Consider the following 22,527-nt stretch of genomic DNA (forward strand, 5'->3'; position numbering starts at 1 on the left):
CGGCAAATATCATGGGCAGAGCGGGTAGGGTGGGAACAGTTATTCATGTCTCTCCCCTAGTGGATATCCTTTAATGGGTCACCAACATATCTTGTTGGCTTTCGGACACAAACTGAGCTCATTGCACAGAATCCAATATGTGGAATGTGAAGTTACTAATAGAACTAAGTTGGAAGCATAGTCTCATCTTCCAGAGCTTATGCTCTTTGACATGCCTCACTGCGTTCTCTTTATACCATCAGAAGTGATCACATTTCAATTTTTTGGACTTTGTGAAAGTACTTTAACGTTTTAAAATTTTTTTGAATCTCAAAATTTATTTCTCATGGTAATTAATATTTATGTTCAGATATGGGCTTCCCCAGTAGTTTAGCGGTAAAGAATCTGCCTGCAATGCAGGAGATGCAGGTTCAATCCCTGGGTCGGGAAGATCCGGGGAGAAGGAAATGACTACCCACTCCTGCATTCTAGCCTGGGAAAATCCCATGGACAGAGGAGCTGGGCAGGCTACAGTCCATGGGGCCGCATAGAGTTAGATACGACTTAGTGACTATAGGATACTAAAAGCAAAATTAGTATTCAAGAGTATCCAGTGTTTCCTAAAGGCAGCGGATCTAAAAGTTTTTGTGAGCTTCCCTAATTTTGCTGTATCTTGCTCATCAGACACTGATACCTCTGCCTCTTCAAGTGACCAGGAGAACATAGCCTCCTTCAGAGTCGGTAGAGCAACGCGGGCCTCTGGCAGAAGAAGGGTAAGTGCTTAGGTTTGTTTGTTTCTAAATCTTGCAATAGCTTTTTTTTTTTCTGTTTTCATGATCAAATGGCTTATTGGTTAAATCTTGGTTTAATCGATGTTTTAAGAGCTAATACCTTATCCTACCTACCATGTAACCCAGGGTGATGCTGTATTCCTGATGTGATCTCAATTCTGTTAGAAGAAAAATACATTAAAACAAGATGATTTCAGAGTATGTGGAAGGTCATCTGTTTAGAAAGCTTCTTTGGGATCTCTGTGGTTTTATTATAAATTGCATCAAAGTGCAAAGCGGAGAAGAGTAGCATGTAATTAACAGTCAGAAAATGGCGTAACTTTTCCTAAACTGCATTCCACTGTTTTCAGTGTGAGCATGACTCCCATTGAATGCATGTCTTCTGTGATTTTATTAAATCAGTCGAACTTGGATTTTTGTCTACAGCACCATAGTGCATAAGCATATAGCATACTATTTTTTGCTCGTATTGTTGGATGATAAACGCAGAAGTCACACTTAGATAATCTAACAGTTCATGATTTTCCCCCCTCATAACCCATCAGTAGTTAGGTACTAATACTAAATTACAGGTGTTCAGTAGGTGCCTGAGACAATGATTCTTTTTTATTTTTAAAAATTTTATTGAAGTCCAGTTGATTTACCGTGTTGTATTAACTTCTGCATGTTAATACTATTAATATTGCTGTATTAACTTGTAACTTCTGCAGAAATGGGATGTAAAATGGTAGAATCCACAAGGAGGGAAAAGACATGTGAAATGGAAATGTAACTGCCTGTGTTTTACGGTAGCTCTGCTTTCAATTTTCTTTCTAGAAGTTGATCAGTTTTTCGGAAGAGAGTGTTAGCAACTTACTCAATGCAGAAGCTCAGCCTTGTAAAGAAAAGAAAGCTAATAGGAAGTCTCAAGAAAGCAAGCGTGCAGACAGAGTCCTTTCTCAAAAGAATCGGGTGAGTGTGTGTTTAAAGATGTAATGAAGAGTAGACATAGTACATTTGTTTGTGGTTTGGTTAGGAAAACACGGAAACAGATTTTTTTCTAGTCAACACTGGACCAAGAGTATTAAAAATCAAGTTATCATAGAATAGAAGGGGCCGTAGGAGATTATATACTCAATTGTGCATTACCCAAAAGCCATTTTTGCATTGTCTTCATTGGGTTGGGTTGTGTACACCCAGTGCTGGGAATCACCAACTCAAATGTGGAATTGATTCTTACCTTTGAATCTGGTCTAGTCTCACTTCACCCTCTTATGGGAATCCTCTGAGGGAATTTCTCAGGGATGAGGGTGCCGTCTGTCACTTGTTTGACTTGGCTGCTGCCAGTGGGTTGATGGATGACCTTCCATATTGAAGGAAGAATTCAGAAACTAGCTCTGTCTTCCTCCACTCCTGGAGGCCTGTGCCGGCGCATGACATCACTGTTCCTTGGTGGAAGGTGGATCCAGCACTAAGCCAGGTCCTGGTGATCCACACTTCAGTGACTGGACCCTCCCCGTCACATCCACAGCTTGTTGGTACCCAAGACCTTTGTATGTCCCCCCCTCCACCCCCAGCCTCCTCTCCATCCAGCGTTCTCAAACCATCTTACTCACACCTCCTCTAGTGTTACATTTACTCTTAGGCTTTCAGAATTCCTATGATTTCATTTCCTGTGTTTCCTCATGCATCCTAAGCTGTGTAAGCTGGTTTCAACACACTTGTCTGTAATCTCGGGTCTGCATCCCTTTCATTCTGCTTCCTTCCTGGGTTAATGCCACCACTGTCCCCTCTCCCATCCGACATTGCTGCTAGAGAGCCTCATGGGCCACTGCAGAGTCACTGTGTCAGACGTTATTATGTTAATAATTTTTCCATTATTTTTCCAGTATTTAGGTGACTAAGTTGTAACCTAGTGACTAAAATCCAGTGCATCTTTTGAGATCTTGTTCCTACTGGCTGGCCCCGCAGCATTTGACAAAACTGAGATCTCTCCTCTATGGTCTCTATTAAAGCTTTGTGTCCTTCCACCCATTCCTAAATGCTTATGTTACCCAGAGTTCTGTTTTACTCTCTGACCTTTGAAACAGCTTATTTCTTGGGTGGTTTCATGTGCAACACAGTTGACAACGCTCATGTTTCCTGTCTGTAAATATAGGTTCAGCTACCTACTAGGCATCTTTCCTTAAACTACCCTGCCAACACCACAAAAACCAACATTTCCATGACTAAACTCATCCGTTTAGACTCTGGAAGTTTAGTTTTTTAATGTTACTGGAGGAGATACTTTAGCAAAATGAGGAAGTAAACTTGAGAATTCAGGACACAGTGGATCTAATAATAATGCCAGAGAACAGAAATCTTAGATCATAGCTGTTCAATCAGCCTGGAAGAGCAATCAACCCAAATCTGAACAAGAGAAGAGTGCTCTCGGGGTGGGAGTCGGGGGGTGTCTCTGAAGGGAAGAAGAAAAAGGCCTGTGATTGAGCAAATGATTGAGCAAATTGTGCCATATAAGAAAAAAAGGTCATTTTGTACCATCCCAAAGAAAAGTCTGTATATAGGAGTTTTGGAGCAAATAAAAAGCAAACTTTATGGAATTCCCTAGTGGTCCAGTGGTTAAGAATTCGCCTGTCAAGGAGGGGAAACAGGTTCCATCCCTGATCCAGGAAGATTCCACATGTCTGGGGGCAACTAAACCCATGCACCACAACTACTGAAACTCAAAGACTCAAGACCCACGCTCCGTAACAAGAGAAGCCACCACAGTTAGAAGCCCACTCATTGCAACCAGAGAGTAGCCTCCACTCACTGCAACTAGAGAAAACCCATGTGCAGCAACAAAGACCAGCACAGCCAAAAATAAAATTTTTAAAGACAATAGAAAGGGAACTTTAATAAGTGTGATTTCAACCAACTGTAGGGTGTAAGGAAAAGTGTATTTTTTACCTTCCTGGGTGGCTCAGTGGTTAAGAATCCATCTTCCAATGCAGGAGTTAGGAGAGCCTGGTGGGCTACATTCCGTGGGGTCACAAAGAGTCGGACACAGCTTAGTGACTAAACAGCAACAAGCCACCCAGTCTGCAGTATTTTGTTATGACGGCTAATATGGCAAACCATATTTGGCAAACCATAAAAGGCAAAAACCATACCTTTTATCTGAGAAAGTTAGGGAACATTAAAAAAAAAAAATGTGTGTGTGTATATGATGAACAACAACAACAAGAAAACAGAATAGATCAGAAACTAATAAAACCTGGTTAACCTGTAGGGAGAAGAGGCAGAGGAGGGAACAAAAAGGAAAAGGCTAGATTTCCTTGAATGTGTTTTTTACTTTTAACTGTACATGTTCTGCATGATTATGAAGCAATTACAGTTCAATTTTTACAAGTTGTAAACAAAATGAAACAAACTGATGTAATTGTATATCAAGTCAGTGGCTTAACCTCATAAATTTTTTTCAGGATCAGAAGTGTGAAAACTCCAAATGGGATGTACCTTGATTTTGTTGTTTAGTTGCCAAGTATATCCGACTCTTTGCGACCCCATGGACTGCAGCTTGCCAGGCTTCCCTGTTCTTCACTATCTCCCAGAGTTTGTTCACATTCGTGTCCATTGAGTCAGGTGATGCTGTCTAACCATCTCATCCTCTGCTGCCCCAGGAATAAAAATAACTGCAGAAAAACTTAAACAGTAACACTCACTGATAGAAGAATTTACTCTACAATGAAGCAAATAAGAAGGGATTTGTGAATTTATAATGAAGCAAATAAGAAGGGATTTGTGTATGCGTGTCTTTTTTTTTAAACTGTCATTAAGAATCCATAGCAAATAGATGGGGAAACAATAGAAACAGTGACAGACTTTATTTTCTTAGGCTCCAAAATCACTGCAGATGGTTACTGCAGCCATGAAATTAAGACGCTTGCTCCTTGGAAGAAAAGCTGTGACAAACCTAGACAGCATATTAAAAAGCAGAGACATTACTTTACCAATAAAGGTCTGTCTAGTCAAAGCTATGGTTTTTCCAGTAGTCATGTATGGATATGAGAGTTGGACCATAATGAAGGCTGAGCACCAAAGAATTGATGCTTTTGGACTGTGATGTTGGAGAAGACTCTTTAGAGTCCCTGGGACTGCAAGGAGATGAAACCAGACAATCCTAAAGGAAATCAGTCCTGAATACTCATTGGAAGGACTGATGCTGAAGCTCCATTACTTGGACCACCTGATGCCAAGAGCTGACTCATTGGAAGAGACCCTGATGCTGGGAAAGATTGAAGGCAGGAAGAAGGGGACAACAGAGGATGAGATGATTGGATGGCATCACTAACTCAATGGACATGAGTCTGAGCAGACTCAAGGAGATGGTGAAGGACAGGGAGGCCTGGAGTGCTGCAGTTCATGGGGACACAAAGAGTCAGACACGACTGAGGGACTGAACAACAATAGGAATCCAGACTCTTCATTGGAAATAAGATAAACTTTAAAATCAAATTCAAAACCATGTTAGACTAGATTTGAATTTAAAATATGAACACATGCTTTTACCATTTAAAACAATTCTCTAGCTCTTTCTGTTGATAAACTGTAGAAGCACTGAGCCTCCTTTCTACCTAGATTGCCATGTCTACCATCTCAACTGAAAGGGATCGATATTACCTTAGTGAAATGACCACTTTCAGATTTACAGCAACAAATAGAGAAAATGAGCCCAGATCCGGAGCAGTGTGCATGCAAGGATACCTGAGAAACTTCTGGGGCCGTGTTAAAGGACACAGAATCATTTCGAAGGGTCCTCTGCTGACCAAAGGGAGGACAGTGTGACCATTAGAGATATTGATTGCAGTGGTTTGAAACAGAAACATCAAATAGAAAAAAACACTTAATTTCCCATAATGAAAAACTAACCACGAAATTTAAAGGTCACCTTAGAAACTGTCTAGGACATCAGTTCTTATTTTCGGGTTTTTTCATTTTGGAAAGCTAGAAGATAAAATTTAAGCTATGTTTCAGGACAGATAAAGACTTTTAAGAAGAAAATACACAAATTGCTTCGGTCACTTAATTGGAAATATTTTCTCCATCTCCCCACTAGGCTTTTGTGATAGTGAGCTCTCATTTGTATGATTTCTAATATTTTAGCATTCAGTTACTTTAGTATTGGACCCTTTTATTTTACCCTTGCTGGCTTCCCTGGTGGCTCAGATGGTAAAGAATCTGCCTGCAGTACAGGAGACCTAGGTTCGATCCCTGCATCTGGAAGATCCCCTGGAGAAGGGAATGGCAACCCACTCCAGTATTCTTGCCTGGAGAATCCCATGGGCAGAGGTGCCTGGCGGGCTATAGTCCATGGGGTCGCAAAGAGTCAGACATGACTGAGTGACTAACACAGTCAGGTAAACAAATAGTTTATAAGGGAAAGCTCTTTGGGATAGTTGTCACTAATCAAAAAGATGTATTCATGAAAGCTGTTGAATGTTAGGAAGAAGCTAATGGGGGAGCCAGAGGTCATGGGCACCTGAGACCACTGGTCATTTGCAGTGCACACAAGGAGAGAATGTGGGCCTGCTGGTGCAATGCAGGCATTTACAACCTTCCATGAGATGCTTTTTCCTAAAAAGATCAAAGCTGTATCTAGTTAAGCCTGGATCTAGTATCTAGTTGATAGGAAGTATCAGGAGATAGACGACTACAAAGACATACTTGAGTACAGTCACCCAAATCCAGAGCTTGGTGGCCACTACAGGATAATATGCCTCAAGGACATTCACCACATAAATGGCAGGGATATAAGCCATAGAGCAATGGAAATCTCAACCAGATAACATGTGGAGACCTTGTTCAATCCTGATTTGAACAGTTGTAAAAAGACAATTGAGGGCCACTTGGAGAAAGTGGAACTCGGAGGAAACATTAGGGAAAACTGCTATCTCTGGGTTTTTTTGCACCTAAATTTTTATTTTGAGATCATTTTCAAGATGCATGCTGCTCTCAGAAAAACTAGAAAGATCCCAGCTACCTTTTGCCCAGCTCCCTCCATGGTGACATTTTGCAAAACAGTTGTACAGTATCACAGTAGTAAGATAACAAAATATAGTCAAGATGCAGGACGTTTCCATTGCTGCAGAGATCTCCTCTGGCTTGTAGCTCTATCCTCTTCCCACTGTCTCCCCCACCTTAAACCCTAACAGCCAGTCCTGGAGGGTTAAGGACCAGTCTGTCCTCCATTCCTTTCATTTTGTCTATTTTTTTTTTTTTTTTAAATTTTATTTATTTATTTTTTAATTTTATTTTATTAGTTGGAGGCCAATTACTTCACAACATTTCAGTGAGTTTTGTCATACATTGACACGAATCAGCCATTGAGTTACACGTATTCCCCATCCCGATCCCCCCTCCCACCTCATTTTGTCATTAATATTGATGGAATCACACTTTAGGTAACCTTTTGGGACTGGCTTTTTCACTCAGCATCATTCTCTGGAGATTTGTCCAGGTCTGTGTATATCAATAGTTCCATTTATTGCTGACTAGTATTTGTCATTTTAGAAAAAGGTAATCATTTCACAATATATATACTTATGTGTATTCCTTAAACCTACATAATGTTATACGTCTGTTACATCTCAAAGCTGGGAAAAATAAATAAAAGTTCATTGTACAAGAGGAAAAAAGTGAGCAATAAAATACAATGCCAGGTAATAGAATGTTTCTTTTTTTGTTTGTTTGTTTGTGTGTGGGGGGAAAAAATAGAAGCCCTTATCTCTTAAAGATACTGTAGGATTTTCAAATGAGATGATGTCATGTCTGGGATTTGCTTTAAAATAATCTGAGCAAAGGGGGTTATGAATAAATCATGATTTCTGTGTTAGTAATTAGAGGAGTTAGCTGTTGGGAACATGGGATTCAAGGTCCTATTCTCTCTTCTTTTTGAGTGTTTGAAACTTTATGTTATTAAATGTTAAAAATACAGCAATCTGAGCCCCTTATTTAGAGAGATGGAGCCAGCTATAGGAACTTAAAATGAGCCAATAAATAAGTAAATGGCAGGGACAGAAAAATGTTTGCTTTTCACCGGAACCTTTCTTGTTCAGTTTGATGTGTTGCTATGTACCTGAATTATTTTTAAATAATTTTAAAGTTACTCTAAAAACAATTTAATTGTACAAATAATACAAGAAGTTAGCATTTACTTCTGTTGCATGACCTCGTTCCCTGTGTGAGAAGAAATAATGGTGATTGGGGAGTAAATAGAATCCTGTAAAGCATAATATCTTCAGTTGTCCTTTGTCTCCAGCTCCTAAACTAGTCTCATCATTTCTAGATCACATGGCTTCCTGAGGATTCCAATTGCTTATCTTCCCAGGTGGCTCAGTGGTTAATAATCTGCTTGCCAATGCAAGACATATAGGAGATGCGGGTTTGATCCCTGGGTTGGGGAGATCCTCTGGAGTAGGAAATGGCAACCCACTCCAGTATTATTGCCTGGAAAATCCCATGGACAGAGGAGCCTGGCAGGCTACAGTCCATAGGGTCTCAGAGTTGGACCCAACTGAGTACACATGCACTCACATCCCTTGTTTATTAGTCTAAGGAAGGCTTTTTGTAATGGAATAAATTCAGGTATTGATAAAATTCTAACCTTTGTAGACAAAACCTTCTTGTGGGTAAGATAAGCACTGCTAGATATGTTTTCATGACAGACCACAGGCTTTCATTTTTTTTTTTAATTAATTTTTATTGGAGTTTAGTAGCTTTACAATGTTGTGTTAGTGCATCTATTTTTTTCTTTTTGAGTGGTGTCCTTCTCTTGGTCCATGACTGTGAAAAAACAATACTAGTCTTTCCTCATGTTTGGCAAATTTTATGTTTAACTGTACTTCTCCTTTCTCGTTCATTCATTAGTTCATTTATGTTTCTCGAGAAGCCACTAAGTTCCAGGCACTGTTGCAGATGTTGGAGACAGTTTATATAAACAAAGATTTCCAGAATCCTGTTAAAAGGGGATTTACTTGAGTAGCGAATCAAAAACTGTCCTGATGACATTGATCATAGTAACTAACCAATGTAGTAGGGCCGAGGTCACACAGTAATAACACTAAGAGCATAATTTAATGTTAAGAATACTTCCTCCCCTATCAGTATTCAAAGTAGTAAGAAGAAAAAGAATAACTAACACACAGCCTTTCCTGTGAATGAAGCCATACTTTAAACCATTTCACATATATCGATATGATGCTCACCACAGCTCTCTGTGGTATGTGCTTTTGTGGTTCCCATTTTGCAGATGAAAAGACTAAGTTATAGAGAGGTAAGGTAACTTGCCTAAGATTACAAAGCAGTGAAGTGAAGTGAAGTGTCAGAGTCAGGCTTTGAAATGAAGACAGCTGGCACAAAGCCAAGTATTTCTGTCTTGCAATTTAGCTATGGAGCCCAAGTAAAGATTTTTCTCTTGGTTTCCATTTTCATTGACCAAACTATTATTTTCCCAACTGTTCCTTGGAAATCAACAGATGTTCCCTGAAAAAAAAAAAAAAAAGTTTCATGGAAAAATATTTAACCCAGCATTTTTCTAACGTATATAGAGGTTATTTATACTGAGTACTTCTCAGAGAATTTAGTGTTCAGTGTATACTATAAATCAACAAGAGGACCATTTATCTTCTACAGTTCTAAAATTATTTTTTCATGGAATGTTTTTTTCTTGTTTTGTTTTTATAGGATATCTATAGAAATCTCAAGGAACTTAAAGTTCTGTGCCATTTCTGTACTCTTAAATGTCTTCCACTCTTCCACGCCATTCGTTTCTGTGCTGTCATCCAAATGCACTCTTAAATGCAGACTCAGATGTTTCCACTCTCTAAATCACCCTGTGGTGAGCCCTTATTGCTTTGGGGGTATATTCATTGCATCGCAGGACCTTGCTGGCCTCTTTGGCCTCTTCTGCCACATCTTTGTGGGCCAGTGGACCACGAACAGCTCCTCCTGCTCTGTGCTGCCTCGCTTGGATCTGCTCCCTCTGCATTCGCTTGAAAAGCCCTTCTTTGCACTCCCATCATCAACCGAAACAATTCTCACTTGTTTCAAGTTTGGCTTAGACATTCCACTTCCTGTGGACCCTGTCTTGAAAACCTCCTATAGGCCAGGTCTCCATCCTCTCAGTGTATGTAGAGTCTTTCCTGGTCTGTATGTATTACAATTACTTGCCATTAAACCAAGAGTTCCCTAAAGACTTGTTTTTACATCTCATACCTAGCAAATTATTACCTGCACAAAGCAGTTTCTCCATAAATATTTGAACGGATGCCATTTTCCAGAAGCTCTAACTGTTAGCAATGTGTTCCTTATGTTGACCTAAAATCTGGTTCTTTTCAGCATTATCACATTGAATATATTTCATTCTTTTTGCTCATAACAATCTATCTAATAATACTGTATTATTTCAATACAGTATTTGAGTTCCCCTCAAGTCTTCTCCATGCGAAACTTATTTATTTATTTGTTTTTATATTTTTATGAGCTGTGTGCCTAGAAGTGGCATTGCTGGAACATCCATATGCAACTTTTTTGAACAATAGAGCGTTGGTGCTCAGTTACTGATAGGCAGTCAGAATTGGACACTGCATTCCAGATAGTATTAAAGCAGTTTTAATTTTTATAGAAACCCACATGTTTTCCATCCATTATTACCAAACCTTTTCCCCTCGTCTTCTGCTTATGCTTATTGAATTCCATCTTACTTTGACCTAGTCATTTTAATCTTGATTAGATCATCTCTTGTTTGAAGCAGCTTTGCATTATCTTCCAATTTTATGTACACACCTGTTGTTTCTTCATCCACATCTCGGAACAGAAAACAAGTGTCCCATAGTTTCCAATAGAGAACTCATTCTGGGTTAATCCTGAGTCATCCTAACCCCGTCCTAGTTATAATTCCTCTTGTCTTCAGTCTGTCCAGTTCTACAGCACCTCACCTGTTTTTCACTTATCCAGAACTTATTTCAGCACATGCTTTGTGGAAATACAGACCGTGACTCTACAACTCATAAATTGAGTTCAGCTTTTTATTTTAGTTGACACCTGTAAACTACCTAGCCCTGTCACCCTGACTCAAGTTTCTCAAGTTTTAAATGGAATAACTAGTCTTAAGTTTTTCTGTAAAAATTTAATTTGAAGGTCAGAAGGGTACATGGTGCTCCATCTTTCTCAGTGACGGTGTTCTAATACATTTTCTCAGGTTTTAAAAAGTTGCAGAAAGAAGAAAGGAAAGGGAAAAAGAAGTGGTGTCCAGAAGTCTTTGTATGGAGAAAGAGACGTTGCCTCTAAGAAGCCGCTCCTGAGCCCCATCCCTGAGCTGCCCGAGGGCTCTGAGACGCCGCTGGTTGGGAGCCTCATTCGGGGGATGGACCCAGGTACCTGTCCTTTGTCACCACTGTATCTCTTCTCCCTCTTTGTTGCCATCTCACTCTCTTTTCTTCCCCTTTTCTCTTCATTGTGTCAAGAACACATAAATTTAAAATAGCAACTTTCCCTCCTTTTCCCACAAGAATTTTAAGAAGCAATGGGCAACTTCCCTACCGGTTCAGTGGCTAAGACTCCAAGCTTCCAATGCAGGAGGCGTGAGTTTGATCCCTGGTCGGGGAACTAAGATCCACATGCTACAAGGTGTGGCCAAAAAAGCATGTTTTTGTTGGTTTTTTTTTTTTTTTTTTTTAAAGCAGTAGTTCTTTACCTTTCAGATCACCTAGACCCTTTTCAGACTCTGCTGGATACCCCCTCTCCCCGGAGAAACTCAGACCCAATATATTGCATATAATTTTAGGGGAAAGAATTTCCTTTTGCCCTGTCTTTGCTTTTTAAAGCATTTTGGTAAAGCAAAATGAATTCTGTTTGGTGGTGTATTCCATTGCTGAAAGTCAACAAGGTGATGGCTCAGTAATAGGTGTATCGTCTATGAATTAAAAATAAAAATTAAAACCCAAAAAAAAAAAAAAAACTTGTCCTGAAAAATCTTCAGTAGAGTTGGAACTGCTAAACATCTTCTGGAAACAGCATTTATAAATCGAACTTGATTACTTGGAAAATTTTGTTGAAAAGGAAGATTAAGTCTGTTGATACCCTGATTAGATAAAAATTGGATTGGGGTTACATCTGGTTGGTTAATGCTTGAGTTTAAATCGACTAAATCATCCTGAAAATTGAAAATGAGTTCATTTGGTGCATGAATTTTGTATGGAACCAGTTTTAAAATAGCTTCCTTTGTCAGTCATCAGACTTTTATAGCCTCCATTCCATTTGCAACATACTGTAAAGGATCTATCATAGATTCAGGGGTGAATATGGTACATGTCATTATGGACTCTTGGTGTCTGCTTCCCAGGTAGCACTAGGGGTAAAGAATCTGCCTCCTAATGCAGGGGACAACGGGATGGAGATACGGGAGATATGGGTTCAATCCCTGAGTCAGGAAGATCCCCTGAAGGAGGAAATGGCAACCCACTCCAGTATTCTTGCCTGGATAATTCCATGGACAGAGGAGCCTGGCGGGCTACAGCCCACAGGGCCACAAAGAGTCGGACACGACTTAGCAACTGAGCCCAGTGCTGCCTGTAGGACTTAGCCAGGCTGGCTGCGTTCCCAGGAAAACTCTGTTCACATTATACCTTTACCAGCTGGTTTATAATGATCTGTCCACCACCTTCCCCTGCAAGTTTTCCTTCCCATGAGACTGGAAACTAAGACCTATTTTCATTATATCCCCAGTTCCTCGTAGGGCTTGTTCTAAAGGCATTTGAACAGTGACTGTTAAGTGCATAGCTTCCATCATGCATCCTATTAGAGAATTTCTTTTCAAAAATACCTGAAGTGTTTTTTTAATCTGTAGGTTTCATCTGCTCTGAGGGTCTAAAGCCGTCTCTCCATCCCTCTGTCTCTCTTCTTCCCTCCATCCTTCTCCCCTGCCTTCCTTTTCTAGTATGTTAATCTCATGAAAAATTCACAAATATCAATGTTTTAAAGTTGTTTAAAGAGCCCAGTTGACATATGGGTTGGTTGGCACCAAGGGGCTTCTGTTCTAGGTTATCTCTAACTTTCCATAACATGATTGTAAGTACCCAAATCAGGGATGTATAAATACCTTTTCAAACTGACCAATTGTTTTGTAGGTTTGGGGCTCAGCTTATGTTTTTATTTTTCAGTTTCAATTTTGTTTGAAACATTTTTTATACACATTTAACCAACCAATTAAAAACGTTATTATCTGTAGTAACCAGAGAGATGACTTCTCGTGGTGCTGCAATTGAGAGCCCACAGAGCCTTCACTTAGGCTGTATTCTGCAACCTGAAAACCCTGATGATGTGTTTTTCACCTGTGATGTAACACCAGGTGCCAGAAACACGCGGCAGGCTCCAAATGACATGTCTCCTTGGAGGGTGAATTATAGTCAGAGATGGACATGCAATGGGAGAGAGTTCTAGAGAATGGAAACCAGCAGGGGTGTATTTCAGGGTATGGTGCGGTTCATGTTAATTTTTTAACACAGGACATAAAACCTGAGTGTCTCCAGAAGTACCCTTTTAATGAAGTCCTCAAATGCCCCCAGAATTCCATATTTTTTCTCTTCTATTTCAAGGGGGAACACGGATAGGAAAGTTTCCAAAGCACAGTGTTGCCCGTTTCAGTAATTCATTTTTCGGGAAATGGAATCTGTGTCTGCCTCACGCTAGCTGAGCTTGTAGTATGGCGAGCACATTAGAATAGAGGAAACCATTTCAGATACGGTTCTCATTTCCCTGGTCTTGGGTTGTGTGCTTTATTAATTCATGCATTAAGTACATATTTTCTTAACCTGTAGGTGGAGGAAGAACTGAGCAAGACAGACTGCCGACAGATGGGGGTGGGGGGGGGGCAAGCATAGGGTTGTATTTGTAGGTCTTGTGACTTTTTGAAAGCTTGAAACGCAGACTGATACAATTTGGCACCTGTTTTGATTTGTGAAAGTTTGTTTCCATTGTTGCTTTTTAATTCAGTTTAACCTTCTTTACATGCCCTTAGATGATTTCAACTCAAATGGTAAATTTGAAGAAGTGATGCTTCCGAAGAGAGAAAATCTTTTGTCTCAGGACCCAGAAGATTGGCAGGTGATTCAAGGCTTTAATAAAGATGATGCATCTGAGTCCTGCAGCTCTGACATGGAAAGTTCCTCATCTTTTAGTAATGCTACTTTTGAGCAAGATGCAAATATAAATTTTATAGAAATGGATGAAAATGAAAATATCCCAAAAGCAATTACATTGGAAAGTGAAAACGAACTAAAATCCGGGACTGAGTGTGAAAACACTCAGTGTACTTTGGAGACTGTAACCCCCACCGTCTCGGGTAATCCAAAACCCGATTTTCCCCTGCAGTCCCAAGAACTTTCTGCTGCTGGTCAAAATGTGGAAAACCTCTTTCAAATCTTTAAAATCTCAGAAGATATGAGCATCAAATGTGGAAAACAGAGTGACTTCTCAGTCATTCCAGAAGACAAACCACAGACTGAGCATCTCACACCCGATTCACAAATACAATGTGATTGTTCGGAAGAGGTCTTACCTGACCCGAGAAGAGTAAGTAAAAGTCAAGGTGAGGGTTTGGGACCAAACTCCACAGCAAGTTGCAGTGGTGTGAGAGAGAGAAAATACAGAGGATGCTCTGTGGGTGGTTCTGATGGGCTGGGTTTACATTCGGAAAAAACCAACAGCCTCCAACCTTCCTACAGCATGAGCAGCTCGGTGGAAGTTAGTCTAGAAAATTCCCAACTGTGTGAAGATTTATCTGATTGCATTGAGCAAAGCCTTCAGAGAACAAAGGGCCAAACCAAAGTAAGACGCAGCTTGAGGCTGCAGAAAAGTTTGGAAAGCGCAGGAGGGCTCGTGTGGGTTTCACCTCCACCGCCTCCCGCCTCCTGCGCTTCCCAGAGAACCAAGAGGAGGACAATAGGTACTCTTGACAGCAGAGGCTTGGAGCCTGGGTCCTCCAGGCAGGATCCTTGCACGCTGCCCTCCACATCAGGTGAGAATGGTGAGGGCTTTACCGCTGCTCCTGCAGCCCGTTTACCAGGGAAGAGGAGGAGGAGAAGCTTCTGTGTCTCTGCGCTTCTCAGTCCTAAAGGCACCACCCAGGCAAGAGGCTACAAAAGAAGATCCTTTCTCAGCCAGAAGGGAGAGAACACGCTCCAAGGGACTTTGAGAGAATCAGACCCATCAGAGAACTGAAGCAGTCACTGACACTGCCGGCAGAACAATTTGGCAAGAAAGAAGGCAACCCACCGTTCATGCCTGAAAGATTCTTTTCATCCAGTTCCCATTTTGTTCAACCTCAGTGTTTTAAAAGTTTCAAATAAAATCATTTGAGTTGAACCTACATTTAAAGAGAAATAAGTGAATTTCTTCATCCTTCAAACCTTAAAGCATTGTATTAAATATGTCCTCCCCTCAAAGGAGAAATGTTTTGTTGGTATTCTGTTAAAAGGGATTGGTTTCTGACCTAACAACTTATCTCTTGAGTTTTATTTCGTATTGGCACATATTTACCACTGAAGCTTTAGAGTTTCTGTTGTGAAAAAGCGTCTTTTAGAACTGACTTGTTTTATCTGGATGAGAAGAGTTTGTTTTGGTTTGATTTTTTTTTTTTAACAATACAATGACTGTAACTTTCTGAAAGTTGAAGGTTATTTTAAGGTTGAGAACTTAAAGGTGCGGTATATTTTGTCTTGAAATATTGCCCCCCAAAAACAACTAGGAAAGATGGAAATGATAAAACTTGTTTGGGGTTAAAGTTAAGAGAAGCTTTAATCATTTACTTCATTTCAAATAAAACTTTTAGCAGTTAGATTAAAAGCAAATCTTAATCATGGGATTTTGAAAAACTCTTTCAATAAGAATATTGCAAATCTGTCACTATGAAATGAGTCTGTAATTTAGAAATAACTAATGTGAAAGCATTTTAACCTTCAAACAGGACTCGTGTATGCTTTATCAGGTAGGAAATGGGAGCTTGGTTTTTGGTGAAAATATAAGCAGTCTAGTGGAGGACTCATCTCCCATGTTATTCAAATTAGTCACAGGTAATTTAGGATTTAATTTATGCTTCTCCATTAAAAAAAAAAAAATCCAGAAAGAAACTCACTTGAAGGCCCCTAGAAAATTGGTTTACTAGAAACCTAGTGGTAGGCTGCTGATTTCTTTCTTATGGCATTTTCCAGCCTTGCTAACTTTCTGTTTTACAATACCAAGTACTAGCACTTGTTTTTTCCAGCTAAGTTTCAGCGATACATCCTGTCACTTGGCGACAGCAGTTTGAAAATCTAAATTGCTATATATCTGGAATTTGTGAATGTGCATAAATCATTGTATCATTAAACAATTGTTTTTGAAATCCTTTAAATCATTAAGCTCTCCCTCTCCCCCTGATCACAGAAACATGTTAACAAATAGGGCTGTCTATAAATAACACAACATGGAAGAAAGCTCCTGCTGGGCGCCCATTTCCCCCTCCTCAGATGGAGACTATTTGTTACCTCCTTGGCACCAATAGGTCTGGGACTCCTGCTGCTAAAGACTAATGTATTTTACATTAACACTCGAAGTGATCCCCAATTTCTCCTGCTAAAGGGTGGATTGTTTCAGAAATTCTTTTATCTTTACAGGTAAATTATTTATGGGCTTCTTTTCCCCACCCCCCACCCCAGTTATACTTCGGTTTGGTTGACAAATCTCTACCACTGGAAAAAACCGAAAGGAAAAAAAAAAGAATGAAACTTTTTGGTTTGGGTCATTTAAAAAGAAAAGGGGAAAAAAACTTTCAGAAGCATACAATATTAGAGGGTTTTAAAATTTTTTGTTGTTTATTCAACATAGAAGCTAAAATTACTGTTATTTTCTACCTTTTTTACTTTATATGATCTCAGTTGTACTTGGATTTTTAGAATTTGACATGCTTTGTTTTATTTCCAAAGAAGTGCTAATGAGGATTAAGAACATATTTTGGTCTGTGTTTTTTTTTTGTTTCCATTGTGAATTTTTTTGGCTTGGTTTTTCAAATGTAAAATTGTTCTCTTTTCCTAGCATCTGCAGTTAAACAGATTTAACACTTTACAAGTTTAAAATATTTCACTCAATTTTTTGTTGCTATCTGTAAAATAACAAATAGACTCTTTTCCTAAAAAAAAAGAAGTCTTGAGAAAGCATAATCACGTGGAGGTAATTTTGTCCACTGTCTCATTTATATCATAAATTTGTGAAAAGTTAATGATTTCTGTATTTTCTCATGCTTGCTTCTTTTTAACTGTTTCTTTTCATTAATGGTTAAATCAAGAACTGGCCTGATCTTTTTTACTGCAGTAACCCTTGACATTTTGCCTTAGAAAAGTTTCCACCGTATCTGCCTCCGTTGATTCTCACTTGTTCCAGAAGATGGCAGCATGACATCTGAAGTTATCCTGTGTTGCACCGCCTTAAACCAGGGCAGTCCTCTACAGTTGCTGTGGGTGCTTACCCTTAACATTTGTTTTCACTCCTTTTTATCACAAAGGTCGTATGTGTCTATTGAAAAAAGAGAACTGTGCAAAATGAAAACTTTCTTCTACCCACCTGATGCAGGCATGCCTACAGGCACAGCTTTTTTTCCCCACCTTTCTAGGTGTCAACACCATTAACAGGGGGCAAACCTCTTCCAGACCCTTTGGCTGTGTAAACATAGGTTTTGTTGTTTTGCTTTGTTTTTTGTTTAATTTAAAAAGTGGAAAAAATTTATTTCCTGAAACTTTTCAGTAAGAAAAAAAGTTTACTTTGAGGCACTTAAAAGTTGTTTTTTTGTTTTGTTTTGTTTTGTTTTTAACTGGAGGATTATTGGGTTTCGTTGTTTTCTGATGAGATCACTGTATTCCATTTTACAATTTAAAAATTTTATTCAACAAAATACCATGAATATCCCCATGATATTATGGAGAGTCCTGGTGCTACCTCATCTTTTTAACCCCTGTCTAGAGTGAGATAATTTAGATCTCTATAACAGAGTTCACCATCTCCTTAATAATGGACCCTAGCTGTCTCCAGTTTTGTGTTACTGAAAATTATGCCACACTAGGCTTGTTTGGAAATGTAAGATAAATTCTTTGAAATTAAATTTAAATGGTTATTCAGTTCATTTCTCTAGATCGTACCTAGCAAAGTTCCTTTATAAAGATTTCACCTTCTTTCTGTCCACCATATTCTTCCCCGTCACTTCATGCCACATTGCTTCCATTTTTTTCTGCCTGCCCCCTCCCCACTCCCCTGACTTAAGCTATAGAATTAATTGAATGTGAGACTTAGACCTGGCATACCAAGAAGGAAATAATAATGCCTGATTTGTGCTTTATATTGAAAGAGCTTCTTTTTTTCATTTACTTTTTAAAGTCAGGTTTATTGAGGTGTAATTCACCTCAATTCACCTACAGTACAGTTTCCCATTTTTAAGTGTACCAGTTTGAAGTTTGGCAAATTCACATAGTCATGTAACCACTGCCACAGTCAAGTAACAGAACATACTCATTGCCCTGCAAAACATTTCCTCCTGCCGGGCGCAGCCAATCCCCTCTCCCCTAACCACAGCCCCTCACAGTCACTCATCTGATTTCTACCCTTATAGTCTTGCCTTTTCCAGAATGTCATATAAATGGGATCATGCAATCTATATCCTGTTGTGTCTGCCTTTTTAAACTAAGCATAATGCATTTGGGATTTATCCGTGTTGTATGTGATAAGTAGTTGATTTCCTGTTTATTGCCCCGTAGTAATCCATTTTATGGATGTACCATAATGGATGTACCACAGTTTATCCATTCAACCATTGATGGATATTTGGTTTGTTTCTATATTTTAGCTTCTGCAAATAAAGCTGCTATGAACATTCACATATGGATTTTTTTTTATAGAATCATGTTTTCATTTTTCTTGGTTAAATACCTAAAAGTGGGATTCCTGGGACATACAGCTGCGGTGTTTTTAAGAAACTGCCAAGTTTTTCCACAGCAGCGGCACCATTTGCATCCTCACCTGCCACACATAGTTCGGTTTCTCCACATTTTCATCACCACGTGGTGTCAGCCTTGGTGCTTGTAGGCATTCTTGTAGGTGTGCAGTGGTATCCCACTGTGTATATTTCTTTTTTTTTTTTTGTATATTTCTTTAATGACTAATAATATTGAACATATTTTATTCCCTGTGCTTATTTGCATTCTTATATCCTCCTTATTGAAGCTTCCATTTAAATGTCTTGCCTACATTTTCTTTTTTCCTTATTGCCTTTTTTTTTGAGTTGAAACGGTTCTGCCTATATTTGGATACAATTCTTTATTATGTATCTATCTTGCAAATATTTTTCCCCCAGTCTGTAGCTTGTTTTTTTAAACTTTTTAAATTTTCTTAGAGTATCTTTTGAAAAGACATTTTATATCAAAAGCATTTTGATGTAATCTAATTTATTCATTCTTTTTTTTTTTCCCCCTTGAATGGAACATGCTTTTGTATACTAAGAAATCTTTGACTAATTCAAGGGTACAAAGATTTTCTCCTAGGTTTTCTTCTAGAAATTGTATTGTTTTAGTTCTCAGGTATCAGATCCACTTTGCGATGACTTTTGTATAATCTGTGAGAAGAGGGTTTTGTTTTCTTTTTAATGGAAGCCATTCAGCACCATTTGTTGAAAAGATTTTGCATTCCTTATTGAATTACAGTGGCACCTCTGTTGAAATCTGTTGACCTTATATGTGTAGGTCTTTTTCTGGACTTGATTCTTTTCCATTGATCTATGTGTCTATTCTTAAACCAACATTTCACCATCTTAATTACTGTAAGAAAGCTTGTTTTCCCCTTTACTGTGAATCTCTGTCATGGTTTTCATTTGAAGTTCTTTTTGTGAAGGAGGAAACCTGTGGAAGCAAAAGGCTGACCAAACAATTCAATGTGGAGCCTATAATTACACCCAGACATGCATTATCATTTAAGGCAAAAAGTAATACTAAGTTATCAGAAATAAGGGAAAGGAACCAACTTCCTTGTGGCCTAATCTTCTCATGTAAAAAAGTTTGCTACAGTTCTTGATTTTTAAATTGTCACTCTGAGACACTAAGATTTAGTCATTGAGAAAGAATTCTGTTCTTGACCACTGTATATTATCAGTAAGAAAATGAAATGAGTTGAATAAAGGTTGAGAGTTAAGTTTGCTAAAAATAAGTCTGATTCAATTCTCATATATTAAGATTTGTATTATAGCTTGGTTTAGTATTACACACAAAAAAAGTCACTATCCTTACTTGGAAAGCAGACTTAGCATTTGAGAATTATTTCTTAATGTGGGAAAATTTCCCTGCACATCCCAGGTAAGAAGATTGTAGATTGAGTAATACATGTGCCAGGCATTAATTTCTAAGTGTGACCACTGCCTTCAAGGTGCTTAGTTTTCGTTAAAAGGGAAGTGAGGGCAAAATTCAGACTCTTGTTGACTGTGAGGGCTATAGCCATGGTGACTACAATCATGAAATTAAAAGACGCTTGCTCCTTTGAAGAAAAGCTATGACAAACCAAGATGGCATATTAAAAAGCAGAGACATTACTTTGCTGACAAAGGTCCTAGTCAAGGCTATGGTTTTTCCAGTAGTCGTGTATGGATGTGAGAGTTGGACTATAAAGAAAGCTGAGAACCGAAGAATTGATGCTTTTGAACTGTGGTGTTGGAGAAGGCTCTTGAGAGTCCCTTAGACTGCAAGGGGATCCAACCAGTCCATCCTAAAAGAAATCAGTCCTGAATATTCATTGGAAGGACTGGTGATAAAGCTGAAACTCCAATACTTTGGCCACCTAATGTGAAGAGCTGACTCATTTGAAAAGACCCTGGTGCTGGGAATGATTGAAGGTGGGAGGAGAAGGGGACAACAGAGGATGAGATGGCTGGATGGCATCACCAACTCAATGGACACAAGTTTGAGTAAACGCCGGGAGTTGGTGATGGACTGGGAGGCCTGGCGTGCTGCGGTTCATGGAGTCGCAAAGAGTCAGACATGACTGAGCGACAACTGAGCTTAGGGCAGAATTATAATACATTAGGGTATAATTATAAAGGAATGCCCTGGACCTCTCAGCCCTCAAGCTGGCACCAACTTCAGATCAGGTAAGTTCGTTTCTTTTTGGAATAAATGATGCTTGAATAAAGTTCACTAGCAAAGGTTTTAGAGTAACGGGGATCCAGAGGGCACATTATGTTCTGTATGTCTCTTCCTTATTTTTTACTGAGACTAGGCAGTGTGAGGGCTTCCTGGATAGCTCAGCTGGTAAAGAATCCGCCTCCAATTCAATTGACCCCAGTTCAATTCCTGGGTTGGAAAGTTCTGGAGAAGGGATTGGCTACCCTGTCCAGTATTCCCGGTTTTCCCTGGTGGCTCAGGTGGGAAAGAATACACCTGCAATGCAGGAGACCTGGGTTTGATCCCTGGGTAGGGAAGATCCCCTGGAGAAGGGCATGGCAACCCACTCCAGTATTCTTGCCTGGAGAATCCCATGGACAGAGGAGCCTGCTGGGCTACAGTCCACGGGGTCGCAGAGTCGGACATGACTGAGCACCTAAGCACAGCACAGGCAGTGTGAAGTTGGCCTCACCTCCTACACATTTTTAAAGTATTTTTCATCCCATTGTATTCTAACCTGTGAATATATCCGGATGAAGCATGAATTCAAAGCCAGACCAGGGATTATGAATTGTCTGTAAGAAAGTTTTTAAAAAGTCTCTCCTTAAATGCTTCTGCACTTCTGTCTTTTATACTACCAGATTTCTTTGTAGTATGTCTGAAAGGTTGACTGTGGACTTAGATTCCTAGATCAAGTAAGCAGAGTTTGGGGGGCGAAATTGAATTATTATAAATAATCGCACATATAAAAAGATAGTGGATTTTTATTTGGGGGGAGCCTTAGATTTATTTGAAGATTATTTTAGAACCATGATTTGGCTCTAGAAGGACTAATTGTACTATGACCTAACAGTTCCAAGTTTGTATGTTCAGTTTTGTTCATTCTTTGATGCTTTTCTGTTTTTTTGTTTTTATGAAATTGTGGTACAGACTACAAGTAACCTAATAGCTTTAGTGAGAAGATGAGTAATTACTTCCATTCTCATGATACATATTTCTTGTCCCACATCTTCAACCAAGATCATACTTAGCCTTGCTGTGACCTTAATTTTAAGATTTATTAGAAAAGTTTTGGAAAATTTTAGAATATTGGGAAGCAAGTATTTTCTGGAACTGCTTCTATCGTTTGATACTTTAAGCATTATATCACTTACATGAAAAGGGAAAATAAATGAGCATGCACATTAAAGAAAAAAAATACACTTGCATTTTCTAAGGTTGAGATTTATAAAATTACCAATGACATGTTGGAAAGCACTCTTTTTAAATTTTCCTTTTTCTCATTTGTCCACAGTGAAATGTCTGACCAAATGGTTTAATTGATTTCTCTATGATAAAAGTAGCCTGTGTGGAGCAAACAGCTAGGTTTTCTTTTTTTTTAGATATAATTCAAGAAAATTCAGATTTTATCATTTTGCTCTAAGTTCCAAATTTCTAACTCCATTTTCATAAGAATTTTTTAATCTCTAAAATTTAGAGACAGTACTTCCATTTACATCTAATAATTTTATTCTCACAGCTTTATTCACCCACTTAAAATTTGCTTTTTAAAATAAGTTCACTTTGGTAGT

At 38.9% G+C, this 22,527-nt stretch overlaps 1 protein-coding gene across 3 annotated transcripts in view; it reads left to right on the forward strand.

Moving 5' to 3' along the window:
* CDCA2 (cell division cycle associated 2) overlaps positions 1 to 19,150 on the forward strand; it is a 43,812-nt gene extending 24,662 nt beyond the window's left edge. For all 3 annotated transcript variants that reach the window (XM_065947326.1, XM_065947328.1, XM_065947327.1), the window contains exons 12-15: positions 664 to 752; positions 1,587 to 1,721; positions 10,990 to 11,164; positions 13,807 to 19,150. In XM_065947326.1, the coding sequence (XP_065803398.1) occupies positions 664 to 752; positions 1,587 to 1,721; positions 10,990 to 11,164; positions 13,807 to 15,008 (1,601 nt within the window). In that variant the 3' untranslated portion in view covers positions 15,009 to 19,150. The remainder of the gene's footprint in view (positions 1 to 663; positions 753 to 1,586; positions 1,722 to 10,989; positions 11,165 to 13,806) is intronic.
* Positions 19,151 to 22,527: the final 3,377 nt, after the last annotated feature.

The sequence above is a fragment of the Muntiacus reevesi genome, chromosome 10 (assembly GCF_963930625.1).
Source record: "Muntiacus reevesi chromosome 10, mMunRee1.1, whole genome shotgun sequence".
NCBI classification, from domain to species: domain Eukaryota; kingdom Metazoa; phylum Chordata; class Mammalia; order Artiodactyla; family Cervidae; genus Muntiacus; species Muntiacus reevesi.